Here is a 22,165-nt window from a genome sequence, read left to right as displayed (position 1 = left end):
GAAACATTCTTGGATCTTGACGGAGTGTCGACCTCGCTAGCCTATCAGTCCTTGTACAGGTCTTGTCTGAACGTGGATTCCAGCGGTGGTCCAACGAAACTTCGCGGCGACTCTTTTCTGTTTCTTCTCAATTTTCTCTCTAATTTCTTTTTTCTTTTGCAAGAGATTTGATTGAGTTTTCCTTGAACCCCTATTATGGCTGGAGGGGTAAAATGATATTTTTGCCACTCGGTTGAGTTAGCAAACTTTTTTTTTTTTTTTTGGCGTTATACACTCTCCCCTCCTTAGGAACTTTCGTCCCCGAAAGTGGATATCTCTTGGAAGAGCTCGGGATAATCTCTCCTCACGTCCTTTTCTCGTTCCCAGGTTGCCTCTTCCTCACGGTGGTTACCCCATAAGACCTTCACCAAGGGAATAACTTTGTTGCGCAATTGCCAAGTGTCTCGAGCCAAAATTCTTCTAGACTTCTCCTCGTAAGACATATCTTCCCGAAGAGGAAGCGTCTCGTGCTTGATCACATGGGTAGGGTCTAGAGTGTACTTTCACAGCATGGACACGTGGAATACATTCTGCACAGCGGTAAGGTTCGGTGGTAGGGCAATTTTGTAAGCGGCAAGCTCTCTCTAAAATCTCGGAGGGGCCTATGAACCTTGCGCTTAATTTGTCCTTCTTTCTGAACCTCAACACCCCCCCTCACAGGGGCTACCTTTAGGAACATGTGGTCACCTACCTCAAATTCGAGGTCCCTTCTACACAAATCTATGCATAGCTTTTCTGTTGGCTCGGTGCGGTGAGTATCCTCTGCTTGATTGTCTGCACTGCTACATTGGTAGCCTGAACCAACTCTGGTCCCAGTAGTTGCTGCATGCCTACCTCTTCCCAAAACACTGGTGTTCAACACCTACGCCCATAAAGTGCCTGAAAGGGGGCCATCTGGATAGTCGCTTGATAATTGTTATTGTAGGAATACTCCATCAAAGGCAGATGTTCGTCCCAGCACTAGAGAAATCTAAGGAGCAGGCTCGCAACATATCCTCTAAGATCTGATTCAGCCTTTCGGTCAATCCATTCGTTTGAGGATGGAACGTTGTACTGAACCACAAATGAGTTCCTAGTGCTTTCTGGAGACTTTTCCAAAACTGAGAGGTGAACTTAGTGTCCTGGTCTTATACTATGGACACTGATACCCCGTTTAGACGTACTATCTCCTTGATATATAACTGAGCCCACCAATCCACTCGATATGTAGACTTGCTTGGAATGAAGTGGGTCGTCTTTGTAACGATAAGGGTTTCAAAAAGGCACAAAAAAAAAGTCTTAAATCTCGCCGGAAATCATGGGATTTTTGGTGAGGCATGCCTTGCCAGCAAGGGCGTATTAATGCCTTGAGTCCCCATATTAAACCCTAGGTAAACTTAGTAGCTGACTTTTCCTTTCGAGTCATTATCGTACCTGTGAGGGAGGAGCCGAAAGGTTAGGTGAGGGATCGAAAACGTCGCGGGACTTTGGACTTCTAGGAGCCCGTAGGGAGTAGCAAACCGACGCCAGGGTACTTCGGGACAAGTGGGACAGACACATCGCCAAGGACGACGGTGGTCTCATTGGCAACGGCAGTCAAACTCTACAATTAAGGTTCATCGGGATCCTCGGGTGAAGAAGATGCAAAGTCGGGTAGGGTTTCGGCCTCTAAACCGGCCCATGGAACGAACGCGAGCCCTGTGCGTTTCGGCCCAACACGGACGCGCGCTGCAGCCTTGGCCTCGGCTCTGCACACGTGCTCTCGGCTCAGCTTGACGTGTATGGCAGCTCGGCTCCGTCAAATCCTGTAGCTCGGCTTGGCGGCTTAGTTGGTCGGCTCGGCAGCTCGGCTTGGTGACTCGGTATCACTATAATATATCGATTCCAAGGTTTTCAACTCTTTCGAAGCCATTTCTGCCCTTATTTTTACCATCCGAGATCAGTATGGTTCCTAAACGTTAAAGACAGATTAGGTCGTGGGTTTATTTTGATAAATAGCATGAGGTTTAGCTAGGGTATGTCATGAAAGGTTCCTAAGTTTTTATGTGGTTATCATAGGACATATTTAACCGTTGGGATTAGCTCATTGTGAGTGACTTCAACCGAGACCATCGAGGTAAGTAACCTTACTTTTGGCGTTAGTTATGTATGTATGTATGTTGGTGCGTGCTCTGTGGCCCTTGCATGCACCATGTGTGTTGTTGATGTATGCTAGGTTAGATGTTTCTTGCAGTGAAATGCTATGTATGCCATGTTTATGTATGTGACTCTTGCAGTGAAATGTTATGTATGCCATGTTTATGTATATGATGTTTGTGACACGGTTTGTTACCCTGTATGTATGAGCTTGATTGACATGTCATGATTGTCATGAGAACCCCGCATGCCATGAATGAGATGACTAGTATGCTATGATATGCTTGCTCGATGTTGACCCACTTATGCTATGTAATGCAGCAAGGGGATGGAACGTTGTATGTATAATGCCATGGAGGTAAAGCCTAAGAACCTCATGCACACTATGGTTATGTACCTGGGGCACTCCCCCATTATGCTACTGATGGTATGGACGCGTATATTCGGTATTGTGTTCGCCACAATATCATGCAGGCCCTCCTTTGTCCGTGGCGTCCGATATTGTATGTCATACATACCCAACCAAGCCAGGCCCAGGGAGTTCGCTTGCGAGCTCGCCTGGTGGGCCCACAGTCACATACGTGGGCCATGTCTGGGAAAGTACCATGCATCCACCCCCGCCCGGACAAAGCAAGGGCCTAAGGCCATGGGAAGGAATGGAAGACAGACCCCTCTCTAAGTTTTCTTTCTTTTGACACTTGTGCTTATGTATGTGTATTGTATGCGATCGTGTGTATCCTAATGTATGATTATATGCTTGACTCCAACAGTGGGGCAACTTACTGGGTATTTCATATAATACTCGAGCCACGTGCTACCCATATTTTTAGGTAAGGGCAAGGCCCCCATGTACGGCTGATGGTGGATGCTGCGAAAGCCATGGAAGTCTTAAGGAGGGTTTGTAGTGTCGTAGACGTCTTGTTGGATTCTCTCGGTTATTAGTTATTGCAATTGTCCCTCTAGTTATCCGTTGTTTATTTCTAGGTTAGGCTGTCGTTATTGTTTTCCCCAGGCATGAGCTGCTTATAATAATGAACGTCTTGTCAATTTTGAGGTTGTCTTACATAAACTATCGCACTTTCGTTATATGATTACAAGGTAACGTCGCTATTTAGGATAGAGAAAATTAGGGGCGTTACAGTCTTGGTCAGTCTGTCTACAACTACCGAGATGACGTTGAAACTCTGCCTTGTCTTTGGCAAACCCCCGATGAAGTCCATACAAACTACTTCCCATTTCCATTGAGAAACATTCAAGGGCTATAGCAGTCCTACTGGGCACTGCCTCGGGGCCTTCACATGCTGGCAGGTCAAGCAATGGCTTACGAAATTCGCTATGTCCCTCTTCATTTCGGGCCACCAATAATATCCTTTTAGATCCTGATACATCTTCGTACTTCCAGGGTGGAACGTATAAGATGTATCATGGATTTTGGTCATAATATCTTTTAAGATTCTCTCGTCTCGAGAAACGCACAAGTAGTTTTGCCACAGCAGGCCTCCGTCTGAGGAGATTCTATCACATTTGATAATAAAGTTTCAATGACGTAGTTATTTTGTATATTATGAAAAGGCTTAAAAAGTTGGAATTCACTTGTATTACACATTGTACCCATATAATTAACTTGATTATGAATGAAGAATTTAAAGAAATGCATGTCTAATGTTCCCAATGTAGTGAAATATGATAGAACATCTCCTTAAAGATTGACAAATTTTAAAGATTGTGTTGAACTTGTATCCATTGATAATGCCTTGAAATTTAAAAATGAATTAAATAATCTTACTACCATTATTATTTTGCTTTTTAAAATATGATTGAAAAAAAGTTGCATGAGTTGGATTGAATTACCAATCTAACCAACCCAAACTAATCTAACCAACTTAAACTTGTCGACCCATGTACCTAAGACCTTTCGGATATTGTAAATTGTTTGGAGAGGCTTGTTCGGCACCTACAATCCTGTCCAGATCTTTTACTAAATCATCAATGTAGACCAATTTGTTCAAATGAAATTAATGTATTCAAACACTCTTTTTTGAAACCCTTCATCAAAATTATGAGCACTTTTAGCCGTATGATGTGATAATAAACTAATTCATTCCATATCTCAAAATTAAGAGAAATAATTTGAGTAGGAAAGCACTNACCAAGCCAGGCCCAGGGAGTTCGCTTGCGAGCTCGCCTGGTGAGCCCACAGTCACATACGTGGGCCATGTCTGGGAAAGTACCATGCATCCACCCCCGCCCGGACAAAGCAAGGGCCTAAGGCCATGGGAAGGAATGGAAGACAGACCCCTCTCTAAGTTTTCTTTCTTTTGACACTTGTGCTTATGTATGTGTATTGTATGCGATCGTGTGTATCCTAATGTATGATTATATGCTTGACTCCAACAGTGGGGCAACTTACTGGGTATTTCATATAATACTCGAGCCACGTGCTACCCATATTTTTAGGTAAGGGCAAGGCCCCCATGTACGGCTGATGGTGGATGCTGCGAAANAAATTATGAGCACTTTTAGCCGTATGATGTGATAATAAACTAATTCATTCCATATCTCAAAATTAAGAGAAATAATTTGAGTAGGAAAGCACTATAAAGCTAGCAATTTTTCATTGTTTATTCATGGAAAAAAAATTGTAAAAGTACCTTGTTGTAGTATCTAACGGCCTCNATGATTACAAGGTAACGTCGCTATTTAGGATAGAGAAAATTAGGGGCGTTACAGTCTTGGTCAGTCTGTCTACAACTACCGAGATGACGTTGAAACTCTGCCTTGTCTTTGGCAAACCCCCGATGAAGTCCATACAAACTACTTCCCATTTCCATTGAGAAACATTCAAGGGCTATAGCAGTCCTACTGGGCACTGCCTCGGGGCCTTCACATGCTGGCAGGTCAAGCAATGGCTTACGAAATTCGCTATGTCCCTCTTCATTTCGGGCCACCAATAATATCCTTTTAGATCCTGATACATCTTCGTACTTCCAGGGTGGAACGTATAAGATGTATCATGGATTTTGGTCATAATATCTTTTAAGATTCTCTCGTCTCGAGAAACGCACAAGTAGTTTTGCCACAGCAGGCCTCCGTCTGAGGAGATTCTATCACATTTGATAATAAAGTTTCAATGACGTAGTTATTTTGTATATTATGAAAAGGCTTAAAAAGTTGGAATTCACTTGTATTACACATTGTACCCATATAATTAACTTGATTATGAATGAAGAATTTAAAGAAATGCATGTCTAATGTTCCCAATGTAGTGAAATATGATAGAACATCTCCTTAAAGATTGACAAATTTTAAAGATTGTGTTGAACTTGTATCCATTGATAATGCCTTGAAATTTAAAAATGAATTAAATAATCTTACTACCATTATTATTTTGCTTTTTAAAATATGATTGAAAAAAAGTTGCATGAGTTGGATTGAATTACCAATCTAACCAACCCAAACTAATCTAACCAACTTAAACTTGTCGACCCATGTACCTAAGACCTTTCGGATATTGTAAATTGTTTGGAGAGGCTTGTTCGGCACCTACAATCCTGTCCAGATCTTTTACTAAATCATCAATGTAGACCAATTTGTTCAAATGAAATTAATGTATTCAAACACTCTTTTTTGAAACCCTTCATCAAAATTATGAGCACTTTTAGCCGTATGATGTGATAATAAACTAATTCATTCCATATCTCAAAATTAAGAGAAATAATTTGAGTAGGAAAGCACTATAAAGCTAGCAATTTTTCATTGTTTATTCATGGAAAAAAAATTGTAAAAGTACCTTGTTGTAGTATCTAACGGCCTCATTCAAAATAATGTCCAAAATCATCCAAAAGGGAGAGAATTAACAAATTTTATAAATTTCCAAATGAAAACATTAAACCTATTGCAAAAAGAAATCAAAATTTTTAAATTTTGGGCATAATAAACTCACCCAAAAATGATTATTTATAGGTACTTCAGGATTTACATGAACATCAAAAGCTGTTAGTAGACATGCAAAATTATACAAATTACTGGAAAAAAAAAAAAAAAAAAAAAAAAAAAAAAAAAAAAAAAAAAAAAAAAAAAAAAAAAAAACAGGTCGTAGGTACAAAATGAAATAAGCTAACCCTGTTTCAAGAAGCGGCCTCAGATGAATGACAATGTTGCCTCAACATCTCTCAAAGATCTTGTAAAGTTTCTCTAATGATGCAACCTGTGAAAGTCAATGATATCACACTAAATAAATACATACAGATCACCCAAGGAAAAAGCACACACACATTAAATGGAGATTATGGTCTACAGATGAAGCAATTGGCAGGTAAGGATGGTCAATTAAATCCTCGTATCTATTCAATATATCCGCAGGAATTATTAGATGTGCTGTTGACGTTACCCGAATGAAAGATCCATTTTCAGCGAGAGAATGTGGAGGCTTGAAGAAAAGTTTCATTGATGGGATGAGTACATGCTGTATTGACCATTCACGTTGAGCCCATATGGTTTCTGCCTCCGATAGTAGACCGTGGTCGATTTCATTCTCCATTGTCATCGTATCATCACCTGTAAATGCACCTTAAGACATCATCAAAGGTTTCCTTATTCTTGGTTAATAGTATATTTGATATATTTTATCTTATTTTCATTGAATATTTTCTCTTATTTCTAAGATTTAGTTGATAGCTTGTATCCTATTTAAACGGACTTTCAATCCCACCTCTGTTTCTCATTCTTAACATGGTATCAGAGTTTCTCATTCTTAACTAGAGAAGGAAGAAGGAAATAACATTAGATACGGTAAAATTACAAGACTTGATCAGCAAACATCAAGCCTTTTGGCTTTTCACTTACAAAGCAGCCCCAATGCACATAGACATCCTAAGCTCGTGGGGGAGGGGTTCAAGTGCATTCGAGTTGAAACATGTGTAGGAGGTTTTCTTTAGTAGCCAGGAACATTGAGAGCCATACATACATGATTAGGAAGGCTAGGTCATTGGTTGTAATTGTAAGCAGATGGTTTGATAGGAGGATTAAGAGAACCCATTGTTTCTCAGAATGTAAAATACAGCAGAGATTAGCATACTCAATGATATGTTACGAAAGACATCAGCCACTAAAGGATCAGGACATTGGTAACCAAAAATTCAAGAAATCAATATTGGCAAACAGTTACCTATATTTTCATCTTCAGGATTCCCGGATGATTTTATCCTTTTGTAGAACTGCAAGCCATCACCTGATGGATTTGGCAGCAAGGGAGGATGCATGGCATAGAAGTTCCCAATGGCAGCTGAAATCGACTGGATACAATTTTTCTCATCTTCCCAATCAATCTACAAATTATAAATACAAGTTAAGCAGATTATGTATTCCTCAAAGATGTGTTGAATTAAGAATCGTTGACTGATCTTTGAATTCCAGGAAATGGACTATTTGTTTCTAGAATTCAAAAGAAGTGAAAATGTCTATTGACACGGAGTATTATAACATCTATTTTATAAATATGCATTACCTTTATCCATTTCAAAGATAATTATAACAAAAGATTTATTTTAGCATATGGTGCTAATGCATTCATGGTACAATGTTTTATGTCAAAATGTCCTAGATAGATCTAACTAAATTCTCCATTTTATAAATCATTTAACATCTTAACAAAAAGAAGAAGAAATTTAATAGTCGATAAGGTTTATACATCGATACGGATATAACGTGAAGGGAAGATTTAGAGAGTTTTCCCTCTTTCCCAACACTAAACTCTCACAAATTAGCTAAGCAAGAAGATGCCCCTCCAGCTCTCGTCCTCTCCCAAACTAACTCTTGGCTCACTGCCCAATCACCCAACAATTTTGTGGGCCCATCACTAACTTGCAACAACTTTATATTCCCACTTTCTTTCCTTGTTTAGGGGTCGACCATACCCAGTTCCAAAGAGCCACCTTGTCTTCAAGGTGAAATTCATGAAATTGCACCAACATCATTTTCACCCCAGTGATGTTCAGTATCATGTGGTGGAGTATACAATTCTCATGGATTGATGTTGTCATTGCCTAAAGAGAACCAATTGTATATTATTCATTTGAGTACTCTCATACAAAGGGATTTCATCCTTCTCTAGATACATGTTGAACGATTATGTATTCCGCACCTCAAAACCCACATAGTCAGCCCTCACGTTTTCCAGGACATAATTAATTTTTGTATTCTCTTAATCGTGTTTCTTTAATTCACTTGTTATAATAGTTAGACTTTTGAAAGATCTCGATGTTCAAGGAGAAATTGAACATCGTCATTGTCAATTGTCCATGATGTAGAGTGGAGGGAATTCATAGTCCAACTTATATTTCATCCTCATAATAAATGTCAAAATTAGACGAATTAACTTCTGTAATCTCATATATGAGATCTTTTAGTTCATCATAGCTCACAATGCTTGATATTTAAATCCCTTTCAAACGATCACCTCTATAACAGTTCTCCTCCTCATCCCAACAATTCACAGTGATCAACACGAGAGAGTGTGTGTTCAGAAGAAAGCAATTGTGAAATAGTGATGCATGCACCAATGAGAGCGAGAGCAAGAGAATTGCATTTGGAATAATTCAGCGTAATCTACACAATTTAGGGTTTAAAGAGAGCGAGATTTCCAACATGCTCCAGTAAGGGGTTGATATCATAATATCACTTGAGGAATGATGCCAGCCAAACTTTATCCAACCTTATTTTGAAAAGGTAAGAAAAATATTGGGCCCCAAGTATTTGGGCTATCCATACAAATTTCTCAATGAAGTTGTGGTACTAGAACAAGTGCACCCCACAATTTTTTTTTTTTTTTTTTNTTTTTTTTTTTTTTTTTTTTTTTTTTTTTTTTTTTATTGAAAGTTACAAAACACCTTTCCAATTTGCAATGAGGGAGGTATAACTATAGGAAGTAAAAATATTAGATAGTTTACACCAAGTATAGCTCGGTAAACAACATTGTCGAAAAGTTTTGTATAGGTCTGTGTCTTTTCTGCAAATATTCTCTAATTTCTTTCTTTCCACATATTCCAAAAGAAAGCCATGATGAGATTTTTCTATGGTAGGCCTTTTGCATTCTTGAAAGGGTGGTACGTTAAGGTCATATCTAAAAGATCTTTTACATCCCTAGGAAATATGAGATGTCATCTGAATATATGGAAAATCGTTGTCCAAAAATTTTGAGCGTATGTGTATTGCATAAACAAGTGCCTTTGTGGTTCGTTTTCTTTCTTGCATAATGGACACCAATAAGACATTCTTTTTTGAAGATTTTCACTTGTGCTGATGGCTTCATGCGCTATTTCCCAAAGGAACAACTTCACCTTTTTAGGCTAATGTCCTTTCCATACTGTCCTTGCTAGTGTGGGATTTATTCATCAAGGATTTTGTAAAAAAGACCCCGTCGGCGGTCTTGTTTGACAATACCACAAGGGCAAGGTCAAGGCTTAATTCAACTCATTCCGTTGCTTCATTATCCTTAAATTCCTACCAAGCTTCAGGTCCCAAAATTTGTTAACAACATTCCACATTGCTTTGATCCTGGCTTTATTGCTATGAGATAACCGATACAAAAGTGGATACCTCAGGGCTAGCGTGGTGTTTTCAATCCATGGATTGGTCCAAAATGATGTGGTTTCTCCATCACCCATCTTATGACAAGTTTGGTGGGTGATGAGGTTTTAATGTTTCTTTATGTACTTCCAAGTCCCTTTCGTAGAAGATGGAGGGGTGATTTTTGTTTGATATAAGAGTATATTTAGCCTTTATAAGATTTCTCCACAAAGCCTTTTCTTCCTGATAATGTCTCCATATCCACTTGGCAAGGAGAGCTTTGTTCTTCTTCTTTATCGAGAGAAGACTGAGGTCTCCTTTTCTGTAGGGAGGCTTATAATATTCCATCGAACAAGGTGTGGGTCATCTTTCCACAAGTAGTTTCTGAATAATTTTTCTATATCCGCCACCACTTTTTGTGACATTTCAAATAGAGACATGTAGTAAGTGGGGAGGTTGGATAATGTGGCTTGTATTAGGGTGAGTCTTCCGCCTTTTGAAGTATAACATGATGACCATATTGACAACCTTTATTCTATTTTTTCAATAATAATCTTACAAAAGGAAAAAGATTTGTGGTCTCCTTTTAGAGGTAATCTAGGTACATATTTGGTTATTCTCCCTTATTACAACCATATATGCTAGCAAATTCTTCAATAATCTCTATGCCCATGATCTTTGTTTTTTGGAGATTGATATTTTGTCCAGAGAATCCTTCGAAGGTTTCTACCGTCTCGATCATGTTTTTTGTGGAAGAGGCATCTGTCAAGTCAAAAAAGAGGATTGTGTCGTCCGCGAACTGAAGGTGGTTGATGCTCAAGCCTTCATTACCAATCTGAAAACATTTTATCTGCCCCGTTCGCATTCTGCTTTTGTCAGTGGGTGACTGAGTCAATCCATTACTATGATGAAAAGAAAAAGGGAATAGTAGATCTCCTTGTCTCAAACCCCGTGTGACATAAATCTTCCCTCTCGGTCTTCCATTGATGATGGTGGAGAAGTTTGTGGATGAGATGCCTCATTTTATCCACTTCGCCATTTTGAGCCAAAGCCTTTTGCCACAAGAATGTTTTTGAGGAAAGTCCAATCCACCTTGTCAAAGGCCTTTTCCATGTCAAGCTTAATGACTTACACCTTTTTGCTTCTTTCTTTTCCATTCATCTATGAGTTCGTTTTCCACGAGGGATGCATCAAGAATTTGTTGTCCCTCTACAAAAGTTATTTGTTGCCCAGTTATTGTGAAGGGGAGAACTTGTGAAGTACAACCCACAACTTCACCATCGCCCAGTTAGAACAAGTGCCACACCATGGTGAGATTTAACTTGGCACTCAGATCCGCCACATCAACCCTGAGCACTCCAAAGGCTGCTCTTAAGTCTTCAAAAATTTCTGAAACCACCTAAACGATCGCTTGTGGGGCATTGTCTAGGCCCTCGATATGTTCTTCCCTCGGAGCAACAAAGTCCATCGAGCTATCCCCACACTCAAAGCCACCAGCAATTGTGTTCTTGTCTTCTAGGGCCTCAACCCTAACCATTCATCAACCATTCATTCACATACAGACATTGCCTCAAGGCAGCCACCCATTTCGTCGATCCTGTCAGCTTTAGCGGCAATCTCGTTCATGCAAGACTCCACAACCTCATTCCATCAGGAACTTCACTCAGGTAGAGCAACTGATCTTCAATCTCAACCAATCGATCAATCAGAACTTGCCCAGTTGTTTTGCAGCGGACATATTTGATTACTATGATTCAAGGAGCCAACTTAGCTCTGATACCATTTGTCACAATCGCACTCTTGTGGCAGTGGATAGCGATTGTGCAGCACTTGTTCTAACCCGGCGAACAAGTCAACTATATGAAAATCATAAGTCACGTTCAATTTGGACGTATGATTGAGCCTCGATCATGTTGAGAGAATGTTTCAGAAAACATGACCGAGGAAATGTGTTGAAAAAAAATTGTTAGAAAACAATGTTATATGCTAAAAGCAAATAAGCAACAACCACAACTTTAATAGCATATAAAACGGGTAGGAAGAATCAACGACTAGTCACATCCCCCTATAGTACATTTTGAGGCATTTTAGCCCTGGAAGAGACAAGTATTTGGAACAGGCATGCAGTCCTGGACAAGTATGACAGAGACATCTGACATACGGCCATAGGCAACACACCTTAGACAAGCGTGATTATGACACTCGGGAGTCAATCAACACCACTACCCACTTTGTCTTTCAACAACTTCAGTGTTCCAAGCCCCACCATGGAATTCAATGCTAACTCCACTATTTCCTCTTTTGTCTCCCTCATTTTCGGTCATACCCCTTCGCGACTTTTTCTTTAACCCCTACCTCTAAATCATGTATGACCATCACCTACAATTCGATTTTTCTTGCAACAATGCTCGGGGTAAATCGCATTTCACAATAAAAGCAGAGGTCTTTCTTATGATGGGTTTAGAGATCAGATTCTATCAATCTCTAATATGATAGTACCTCCTCAGTCTTCCCTATTCCATTTCATTAAACCTAGCCCCCAAGTGACTTGGATAAACCGAAATTGAACAGGTTGTTGCTCCTACTCCATATGTCATGGGACTAGTATTCGGTGTTGGCCTTAGGCCTCCAGACTTGAGATTTAAGGCAGCTTTCTTTCCTTCCTGATGGGTCAGCTTATCTTCTGTCATTTGAGCCATTTCCATCCGCAAAGTAATCTCAACTGGCAAGTTTTACATACATCTCGATTAATCCTAAATCATGGACAGAAAAGCTCAACATATAACTTGCTCCTGGCTACTATATTTTGACTCAGATATGGATTTCTATGGATTCTAACTTCCCTCTTTACCTCAACATATCTATCATAGTTAACTTGTGCACTTTATATTAGAGACCAATATAAGTTTTTGTCCAACATAAATAGGAAACAGAAATCCAATCACAGAAAAGTGAAATTCCATATGGAATCCACATGTATAGGAAACCCTATAATATAAAATTCGATCATTATTAGCTATATTGCTGGCAGATGACGATAGCTCCTAGGAGACAAAAATGTCGTCAGCTTGTGTAAAGAGGATTGTGCTTACATAGCCAATTCAATTTGAAGCAAGAGCTACTTCATCATGATCATTTTTCACAATAATTAAATTGCTAGGAAACTATGGAGTATGACTTCGAAGTAAGTGTTCAGTAAAGTTTATGCCTAAACCAATACTTAAGGAATGCCAAGCATTGTAGAAAAATGAATACTTGAAATTATGACCGAAAGGAGAATTCTTGAATTTATGCAAAAATGAACAAATGGAACAACATAAATAATAATGATGAGGATGATAAATTCAGGAGAAGGAAATAAGAACTTACATCATTAGCCAAAGAAAGTACAAATTCAGGAACACGGTCCATATCAGGTGTGTATTGGTCAAGTACGACTGGTAGTCTAGCCAAATTTCCATTTATGTCAATATGTATGCAGAAAAATTCCTCGAGCATTTCAGCTTTCAACTTGAGCAGTTTTGTACTCGTCTAAAAAGCAGCTGCAAGGTTAGCTGTATAGAGCAAGCTAAAACTGAAAACAAGCAGTACTTTATGCCTTAAAGGATAGATCAGAGAAGACACCTCATTACCTCAGCTACCTTCTTATTAAAATCATCATTCTCATTAGACTCTGAATTCACATCTTCCTCCCTCAGTGCCAAACTAATTAACTCGTACAGAGGGGCCGGGTTGCTCAATTGTATTGCACTAAAATGTGCAAATCGACATAACACTTGCTGATACATGAGTTCTTTGCTACAAAATACAATGGGGAGAGAACAGGAAAGCAAAATAATACGTCACAAAAGTAGCATATCAAAGTAATCAGACATCCAATGAGATATACTGGCGAGTTTTTATATTTTATCCGTGTTTTATGGACACTATTGTTCTTTAGAGATTATCCATTGTGTCCCAAATTAGGATTCTTCAACTTATTACAGGCCCCAACATCTTGACCATTCTTCTTGGCCTCCCAGCATCTTTCCCCAACTCATCCACTAATTCAGACCATAGACCCAACCTTAAACATTTTCAAGGTTTAACTTTGCAAGAGATCCTCTAAGGAAAAACTACAAGTTAACTCCCAATCCAACGAGCTTTCACTCATCTCTCAGCTCCTGCTCATCTCAATGTATTGGAGCGTTTGATAATTGAGAAGAAATTAGCCCACCAAATACCGAATAGTGGTAATTCAAAGAGGAACCTAAATAAGGTTACTTCAACAATATTCTAATATTGGGAATAGAACATTTCACAAATGGTTACAAAAGACACTGGTTGGCCAACTAGAGCAAGACTACAACATAAGTGTCATATGGTTAACAAAGTTTATGGAACTTCATAAAAATGTTACACAATAGATTCGGATTAAACTTATTACTTTCTAAGGTTTTTTTACCTCAAGCTCACAACATCTGCTAGATAAAGATGAGTATCGTGCTGAAGCAAAGCGAAGACGTCATCTGCCATTCCAATATATACACAATGTCTTACAGTGTTAAGGAGACCTGCAGTTGGCAACAGCACTTAAAACTAGTTCAATTGAAATCTCCGAAGCTTTCAGATAATTCAAAGATTTAACGAGCAAGCTACCAGCATGACAATTCTGATCAATTTCTGCAACAAGATCTTGAACGCTAGTAAGATTAGCAGCTTCCTTTGGATTCCTTCGCATTCTAACAAAAGACCTAAAAATACAGTTCTTGTATTAGACCAAGTAGTTAATCTTTACAAAAAAAAATAACAATACAAATTAGGAAAAGTATGATTCCACAATTTTCTTGCAGAATTATATAAAATCTTGAAGCTTTAATTTAATTGTACTGTCCAAGAAAATATATTCTATTTACGATAACAATAATTTGTAGGATGCACATTGCACACAATGAGCAACATAAAAAATAAAAAAAAAAGTAATATAAAAAGAATATTGCGCATATGAATTACAACTGGCACATATATAAAGAGGAGATAATAAGAACTACCAAGACCCAATCTCGCATCATTTTGAATTTCTTAAAGAGCACGAACTTGAACCTGAACATTTTATGACATAAATATGGATAAAACTACTAAGATCCATGTCATTGTCATTTTTCTTTGAAAAGAAATGGAGAGAAAACAGAACACTGATTGGGGGCTTCTTCTCTCCATCTCCTTCCTCATACCAACCTTTTCCTTCCTCCCTCCTACTTCACCCTACCCCCTTGTCATGGCTCCTTTCCAGAATCTACCTCATTCAAGCTAAAACATATGTATATATATGTGTATATATGTCCATACATATATATATATATATATGTATATATGTATATCTATATATGTATATCTATATATGTATATATATATAGGTATATATGTATATCTATATATGTATATCTATATATGTATATCTATATATGTATATCTATATATGTATATCTATATATGTATATATGTATATCTATATATGTATATATATATAGGTATATATGTATATCTATATATATACATATATACATATGTATATATACATATATAGATATACATATATACCTATATATATATACATATATATATATATATATATGAGAAAGAAGGAGAGAGAGAGAGAGAGAGAGTACCAAGTTAGCTATATGCATTGACGCTCTTGTGGGTGCCATCTCCTAAATTTCTGTAGGGGAATAAACTCATACTCCTAGGACTTTGTTCTTAATTGCTAATTTGTGACTTTCAACATATCAAACAAAAAATCTTGCTCAATTATGGACTGAATTGGTTAAATTAAACATCTCTAATTAAAGCAGCCTATGAAATAGCTTCCTGAATGTGAGTCAGTCACCTTAAAAGTGAAGAGTAACTGAAGAACGGGTCCCATCTTNTCATGCTTTGAGAGCAATAAAGAACTAATCTGGTTAGCCGAACTGTCTTCAAGACTACCAACAGCGGCTATCATGCACTTTAACCATTCCTCTAAAGGACTACCTGGAAGATTTTCTTACAACACTTTTTGAAGACAGTTTTTCATAACGTCTAGCAAGCTGGGTATGATAAAACCTAGAAAATCTCCATTACCTATTCCCATGGATTTGAGTTACTTGGAACCTCTCTCAAGCCTAAACCAATTGCTTACCTTCGCCTAATTTCAGTCCCTCAATTTATGACAACTACTAGTTACAAACTCTTAGCAAATGAATAATATACCCTTAGTACCCTGACAATATTTCTAATCGTGCTAACGGTATTCCCAATCCTAACACAAATTTAACACAAAAAATTAGAAAATTACCCCTACTACCTTAAAAAATTAATGTTTTAACTGTCAAAATAAAATGAAGGATAGAAATCTCACAAAAGAAAATAAGCAATTTCATTGATGTAATGGTTTCCCGGAAAGAGAGACGAAAATAACTCACAAGAGAAATGAACAAAATGTAAGTTACTTTTCTTCTGAAATGAGTAGAGCTTTGAGCTAGTGTAAACAATAAATAAATAATCAACAGAATTACAACTAAATATCAACTTGGTTAGTCAGCCTTACAAAAAGTCGCATAAAATGCAGTCTCAATGCAACACTTAGATATTGAAAGCTCCATGCTTAAATCCAAAAGCAATTCATACCTCACAGTATTCAAGCTAGATTCAGGGAGGCCAGGAGGCTTCATTTGCAGATATGCGTGCAACCTTCCAGCTGGATCTGTTGAATCTGTCCTAACCATTTTTTGCACTGGAACCTTCTGTGACTTTGTTCCTACATGCATTATAACACTCAGACACTGAAATGACTGATAAAAACCCAAAGCATGTACAACCATAAAAACTAAAAANTAAAAGGAAGGAGAAAAATAAAATAAAAATAAAATAATAAAAAAAAAACCTGCTGTACCAGACTGCGAGGAATTCTGAGTATAGTCACTGCTAATAACCATTTGACTAGCCGCAGAAGATTCTACATCCTATTACATGCAGGTCAGATGAAGTATGAATCAATAACTGAGATTCAATAAATTAATTATAGTGATTCAAATATGTTTGCACATAAATAAACTCTTAAGAATATCACTGTGAAGATACTTATCAAACAAAGACCAAAGTTGAAGAAACACATCCTAAAAGATTTGATATTATTTCCTATTACCAATTACAATCCAACTTTCAGATCTTCAGACAAAGCTTTTAAATATACCTGTTCTTGAAATGTCCTCGTGTCATTAGAACTTCTCAATTTTGATTCCACAGCTGACTGTATCCTCTCAATAATAACTTCCTGGTTCAGGAGGCTTACCTGCAGATGGATAGAGCTTTCAGCAGAACAATATAACACCACACAATGAACGAGATATTTGAATTCTTTAGTTATAGAGAACATTTTTTTTTTTAACAAAAATTAAGCATACAAAAGGAACTCCCATAAGAAGTTTGATAGCAGCCACATCTCATAATATACCAAATCTAATTTGTAAAATAAGCTCATAATCTCAATGTCAACTTTTCAACATTTACCCATAAGCCTAGAATTCCTGAAACTATTTCCAACACCTTGAAATTGCCAACTCCTCACTGCCAAACAACATGACCTCCTCAATCTCACTTTTAATGGGCACCCGTATCAGAAGGAAATCAGAATTATAAGCCTCATTTTACTAGAGCCTCTTTGGTCTATATGGCTTGAAAGAAATAGAGGCGGTCTGCAAAGAAACTAAACTTGACACTCCATAGGAGAAACTCTTGCTCGTGTTAAACAGAAAGTTGTTGGACATGTATTCGACATTAATTGGATACAATTATAGTACTGGCTATACAATAGAAATGTCAGATATTAGTAACTAGCAAATTGAATATGAATCCAATATTTAGGCACGGGACTTGAACAATGATTAAACCACATGAACTAAAATGTTAAAAAATTTATTCATTTATTTACTTTCTAAAAAATGAACGTACATTGAAGTATAGGACAAAAGTAACAAAATCTGAAATAAATTAAACTTGTTTTCTAAGATAAATACATAGGCTTATTAACTTCAAATTTTCTTCTTGTAAAAACATAATATACATTTAAAATAAGTATGCTAGAATAAATATATTCTTGTCAATTCTAGGATTTTAGAAAATAATGTGTTCATCATGTCCAATGCCGTGTCATTCATGTTTCATGCCTGCACTTCTTTGGTCACTAAATGCAAAAGATATAGTTCACTTTCGTAACTTATTTCTACTTCAGTCACTAGTCGGAAGACCTTTTTGTAATTTCTCAATAAGGGATCCCTTTTCTTGTCCATTTCATTTAATCAATCAACTTCTCTTAATAAACTACATGAACATACGCACATACATAAATATATAATCTACACTTAACATTTTCATTTTCATTCAGTTTGGTGGGCAGAAACTATGGCTACCTTAAATCCATCAAACAGAAATACCTGCCAACAAGAAAAGATTAGAAAAGATATCCTGCACAAAAATTCACCTCTTTTTTGGTTGGATGAACATTCACATCAACATGCTCAGGTGGCAATATAATTGACATATATATGAAAGGTTTGGATGCTTTGGGCAAGGTTGCAGCATAAACAATTTCAATAGCTCTTTTTAAAGCACTACAGTCTACCATTCTTTCTGCAATAAGAAAAATTAGAAAAAAAAAAATTTAAAAGTGAAAGCAATAACAATTATCTATGCTAAACTATGATCCATACTCTTCAAATAAAATTAGTAAAAACAAAAAAAAAAATGTCATTGAATTACACTATTAGACACAAGCTCTTATAGGTTATTGTAAATGTAATCTTTTTAGTTCATTCTTAACACTTCCTCAGTGTGGACTTAGATAGGCTTATTATGAGACCTAGGCAATATGAACATGAAGAATACTCGTCTCATTGACTAATTCTAAGGTACAGAAGCATTCATGTGGAATAATTCTCCAAAACAAAGATCCCTACTCCTACTAACTATAACCTATTCTGAAGCAGGAAAGAAAATTTAATTATTACGTATTCATAGATGTACGAAGAACAGAAAAAATAAAAGAAAAATGTGGATGTTATACTCAAATTGAATCTGCTTGATCTAAAGAATAAACTTCACTAAAGTAATTGAGATAAGGTGAGATCAGAAACCAAGAAGTTAGTTGGTTGCTAATATCTTCTTATCTTATGTCAGAGGTTTTGATGTCAAGGGCAAGAGCAGGAGACTGTGATGTCATTGTTTATGATTCTCATATCATTATTTGAAAGAGAAATTGGGCAATTTCCTTGGTTGTTCATTAAGAGATAATAGAAGGAGAAGATTTTGATATTATTATTTTGAAAAGGAACAGACTTTTCATCAAAACACTGAAAATTTACATAGTCCGTAACTCCTTTAGGAAAATAATAAAATCTAGGATACAACAAGAATAGAGAAAAACCTGAAAAAAGAAAAAGTAAAACAAAACCTCCTTGGGAAAGTACACACTTGAAAAGATAAAAACTCACAAATTGATCCTTTCCCGTACAGGACATTTTCAACAAACCTAGAAGAGATACTACTTGGACATACAATGTATTGCTTACAAGATAAAGAAAAATAGGAAATACCATTAATAAAGAGCACCATTGTGATCTTCTTCGCAATATAATTTGAGTTCGAGATTAGACCATCCATTTTGAAATCTGAACAGGCTTTGTCATTTTCTGAAACTTCTATTTTCATTAGATTGCGAGCAACTGATGCACCGTAAACTGTACGAATGGCATCCAACCTTGAAGTTGACCCAACTGAGTGAACGTCTGCTCTAGCAGCTCCATGCTGACAATACAGTAACCAGCATATCTCAACTCACTAAGTACAATGTAAACCATCAAAACATCTGACCATGAAAGCAATACCAAAGTAAAAACATAAGAGGTTGACTAATTATTGAAATAACCTTTCTGCAAGAAAAGCTGATGTTTATATGATGAATGGAAAATCGACTTAGGAGATCCACAATCTTTGTGTAATCATCAGACACGTTTTGTAGTGTCTTCCTCCTAGCACTCATGTTATAGAACAGATTCTCAACCTGGAATCAGACATCCAAGAAAACTCAAGTTGTCAATTACAATGCAGGATGATGAAATTTAAAATTCTGAAGTGTCTAAACAAAAGTGTCTCTGAATGAATTAAAGACAAACCTTCATCTCCTAACTCTAACTAAGCATGTATCAATATCATACCAAACATAATAACAGGAGTGCTCATCATGTTGGCGTAATTCATTTAGTTAAAAAAATAAATCACTGTTAACTCAAGATACTGTTATTTTGCTATGGGAGTAGTCTAGACTGGTTCATGTACCGTTATTTGAGTTCCTTTTACAGCAGCACATGGCTTGGGCTCATGCTCCATCACTCCATCTCTATAGGATACTCTGTCCCATTAAGTCCGAAAATGCAGTAAGATACCAAAAGAAATTCACTCACTGAACGAAAACAATTACATACAATCCACATAACTCTTATTATTTTCCCTACATTTACAAATCCCTGTATAACCCAATACGAAGAACGTGAGATGTAGAGCCATAGCTTGTATTAATTTAACCTGTAACCGTGAAGTTGTCCTTTAGTAATGGTGGTGACCGTAACATGACCTACATAGGTCATGCTCGCCAGCGCCTCTCCTCGGAATCCCATCGACCTTATGGACTGTAAATCCTCAAATTTTGAAAGCTTGGACGTCGTGTGCCTCTCGCACAAAATCGGCAAATCTTCATACTGGGGGGAAACGGAATAAGCAAAAAATTTGAAAAAAAAAAAACAGAAAATTAATACAATAAAGTTGCTGAGTTTCCTCAAATTATAGCCACTTACATAAGGTTCTCTTAGTTTTTAAATCTATTAACATCATAAAACCTTCATCATGAATGTAGACAACTACGAATGTAGATTACTTAAACCAACATCATAAATCTATTAACATCTAGAAACTTGCTACAAATAACTTAAACCAACTTAATATGCAGACAACTAAGAATGTAGATTACGAAGAATGACTATCTAATTTCAGTTAGAATCGTTTTCCTTTTCCTATTTTTTTCCGATAAGCAATCAGTAAATAGAAAAGTCGACTAAGAAAAGAAACAAACACGGATGCCGTGGCCGTCGTCAGAAACTTGGATGAGTTTGAGACCGCCGTCTTTGACAACGACGTTAACGGAGGTAGATTGGGCGTCGAGGCTGTTTTCGACGAGTTCTTTAATGGCGGACACTGGCCTTTGAATGACCTCTCCGGCAGCGATACGATTGACGACGGAGTTGTCGAGTCGGAGAATTTTGGGGGGTTCTTGACGAGGAACTTCTTCTTCCCCACCCGTGTCCATGGGAATAATCTCGTCATCCGCGTGGGGTTCCATGGGAGCTTAGACAGATGACTACCAGGAGCTCTACTTCTGCACTTCACTTTTTGAGAATGGCGAGAAGAAACCGCGAAAAACAAAAATAAATAAAAATAAATAAAACTGCAAACGTGATGAAATGGCCTGACAACTACAAACACCGTTCACAAATACTTTGTTAAATTAACCAAAAAAAAATTATATATATATATATATATATATATATATATTATATTTTGTTTGAAAATAATGCTAATTTTTTTAAAAAAATTTAAAAATTTGTAAAATATCATCCCTTACACTCTCCCATGCAACATTATGGCTATTTAATTCTTAAACATTTTATTCTCATACACTATTTTTTACGGGCATCGTAAACGACCACTTAAGGAATATTACGAGGATGTAATTGTGCACCTAGCACAACTATAGCCCAATACAGTCTTAACCTAGATCAACTTTAGCATGTGGAAAACATTGTATGGTGTAGTTTTTTTTAAGACCACCTTTTCGAATTATAAATTTACTATTGAATCGCTACCGTTGGCATCGGTTAGGTAAAACCAAAATGTTCTACTAAGAAATCAAGCACACTATAATCATGAATGAGCAAGAAGGTGGCCGATTCAAGTGGATTATATTATATTACAACAGAATAATCAAAATAAATAATTAATTAGGAGACTTTAGGACATATCCCAACATCAAAAGGAGATCAATCCCATATAAGGCAAGCTTAAAATATTCAAAGTTTAGCGGTGCAATTCTTCCCCTAAAGTGAAAATTAGATTATAATTCTCGTGTGTGCCTTTATTTCGACCCGATTTTTTAAACTTTCAAATTAAAGATCAACAAACAACACCAAATACAAAATAAAATTCAATTATAAGACTATGTTCAATTTTATTACAAATAAAAAAAATGGGTTGGGGATACAATTACAAAACGAAATACAAACGACGTTTCAAAACGACCTTCTCTATGATCACATAGCTCTTGAACGCTCCCCACCTCGGTCAGCAACTTGCAAACACCTGAGAAAAAAAAAAAAAAAAA

The 22,165-nt window shown here is 36.9% G+C and overlaps 2 protein-coding genes and 1 long non-coding RNA gene across 5 annotated transcripts in view; 1 reads left to right on the top strand and 2 right to left on the bottom strand.

Annotated features, from left to right (window-relative positions):
- The first annotated feature begins 2,071 nt into the window (after nucleotides 1–2,071).
- On the top strand, nucleotides 2,072–3,205 carry LOC111788367. The gene is made up of 2 exons (XR_002814160.1): nucleotides 2,072–2,134; nucleotides 2,476–3,205. It is a non-coding gene; the product is annotated as an uncharacterized LOC111788367 (long non-coding RNA).
- A 2,863-nt stretch (nucleotides 3,206–6,068) lies between these two features.
- LOC111788365 (DNA mismatch repair protein MLH1) lies at nucleotides 6,069–21,244 on the bottom strand. 2 transcript variants are annotated; one of them, XM_023668682.1, is made up of 16 exons: nucleotides 20,861–21,244; nucleotides 20,317–20,489; nucleotides 20,071–20,143; nucleotides 19,661–19,795; nucleotides 19,329–19,539; nucleotides 18,218–18,366; nucleotides 16,931–17,029; nucleotides 16,622–16,700; nucleotides 16,366–16,495; nucleotides 14,359–14,453; nucleotides 14,165–14,273; nucleotides 13,353–13,518; nucleotides 13,090–13,251; nucleotides 7,322–7,481; nucleotides 6,545–6,711; nucleotides 6,069–6,361 (listed from the first exon to the last, which is right to left on the bottom strand). In XM_023668682.1, the coding sequence occupies exons 1-16, from the start codon at nucleotides 21,125–21,127 to the stop codon at nucleotides 6,317–6,319; spliced, it is 2,220 nt and encodes a 739-aa protein (XP_023524450.1). In that variant the 5' UTR covers nucleotides 21,128–21,244; the 3' UTR covers nucleotides 6,069–6,316. The 2 variants fall into 2 exon arrangements, with proteins under 2 accessions (XP_023524450.1, XP_023524451.1); XM_023668683.1 differs by having other exon boundaries at nucleotides 16,631–16,700.
- A 738-nt stretch (nucleotides 21,245–21,982) lies between these two features.
- Nucleotides 21,983–22,165, bottom strand: part of LOC111788366 (E3 ubiquitin-protein ligase RNF170-like) — an 11,258-nt gene continuing 11,075 nt past the window's right edge. For both annotated transcript variants that reach the window (XM_023668684.1, XM_023668685.1), the window contains one exon: nucleotides 21,983–22,143. The gene's annotated coding sequence lies outside the window, so the exon portion shown is untranslated. The remainder of the gene's footprint in view (nucleotides 22,144–22,165) is intronic.

The sequence above is a fragment of the Cucurbita pepo genome, chromosome LG02 (genome assembly GCF_002806865.2).
Source record: "Cucurbita pepo subsp. pepo cultivar mu-cu-16 chromosome LG02, ASM280686v2, whole genome shotgun sequence".
NCBI lineage: Eukaryota > Viridiplantae > Streptophyta > Magnoliopsida > Cucurbitales > Cucurbitaceae > Cucurbita > Cucurbita pepo.
This window is presented reverse-complemented; position numbering and strand designations above follow the sequence as displayed.

What these genes read in the sequence shown, in the direction of transcription:
- LOC111788365 (XM_023668682.1), bottom strand. Translation starts at nt 21,127, where the DNA reads ATGGAACCCCACGCGGATGACGAGATTATTCCCATGGACACGGGTGGG. An exon ending in TAAAAGGAACTCAAATAACG is followed by an intron (nt 19,796 to 20,070) that starts GTACATGAACCA and finishes GTCTGATTCCAG; the next exon opens with GTTGAGAATCTGTTCTATAA. An exon ending in AATGGTGCTCTTTATTAATG is followed by an intron (nt 18,367 to 19,328) that starts GTATTTCCTATT and finishes TTCTTATTGCAG; the next exon opens with AAAGAATGGTAGACTGTAGT.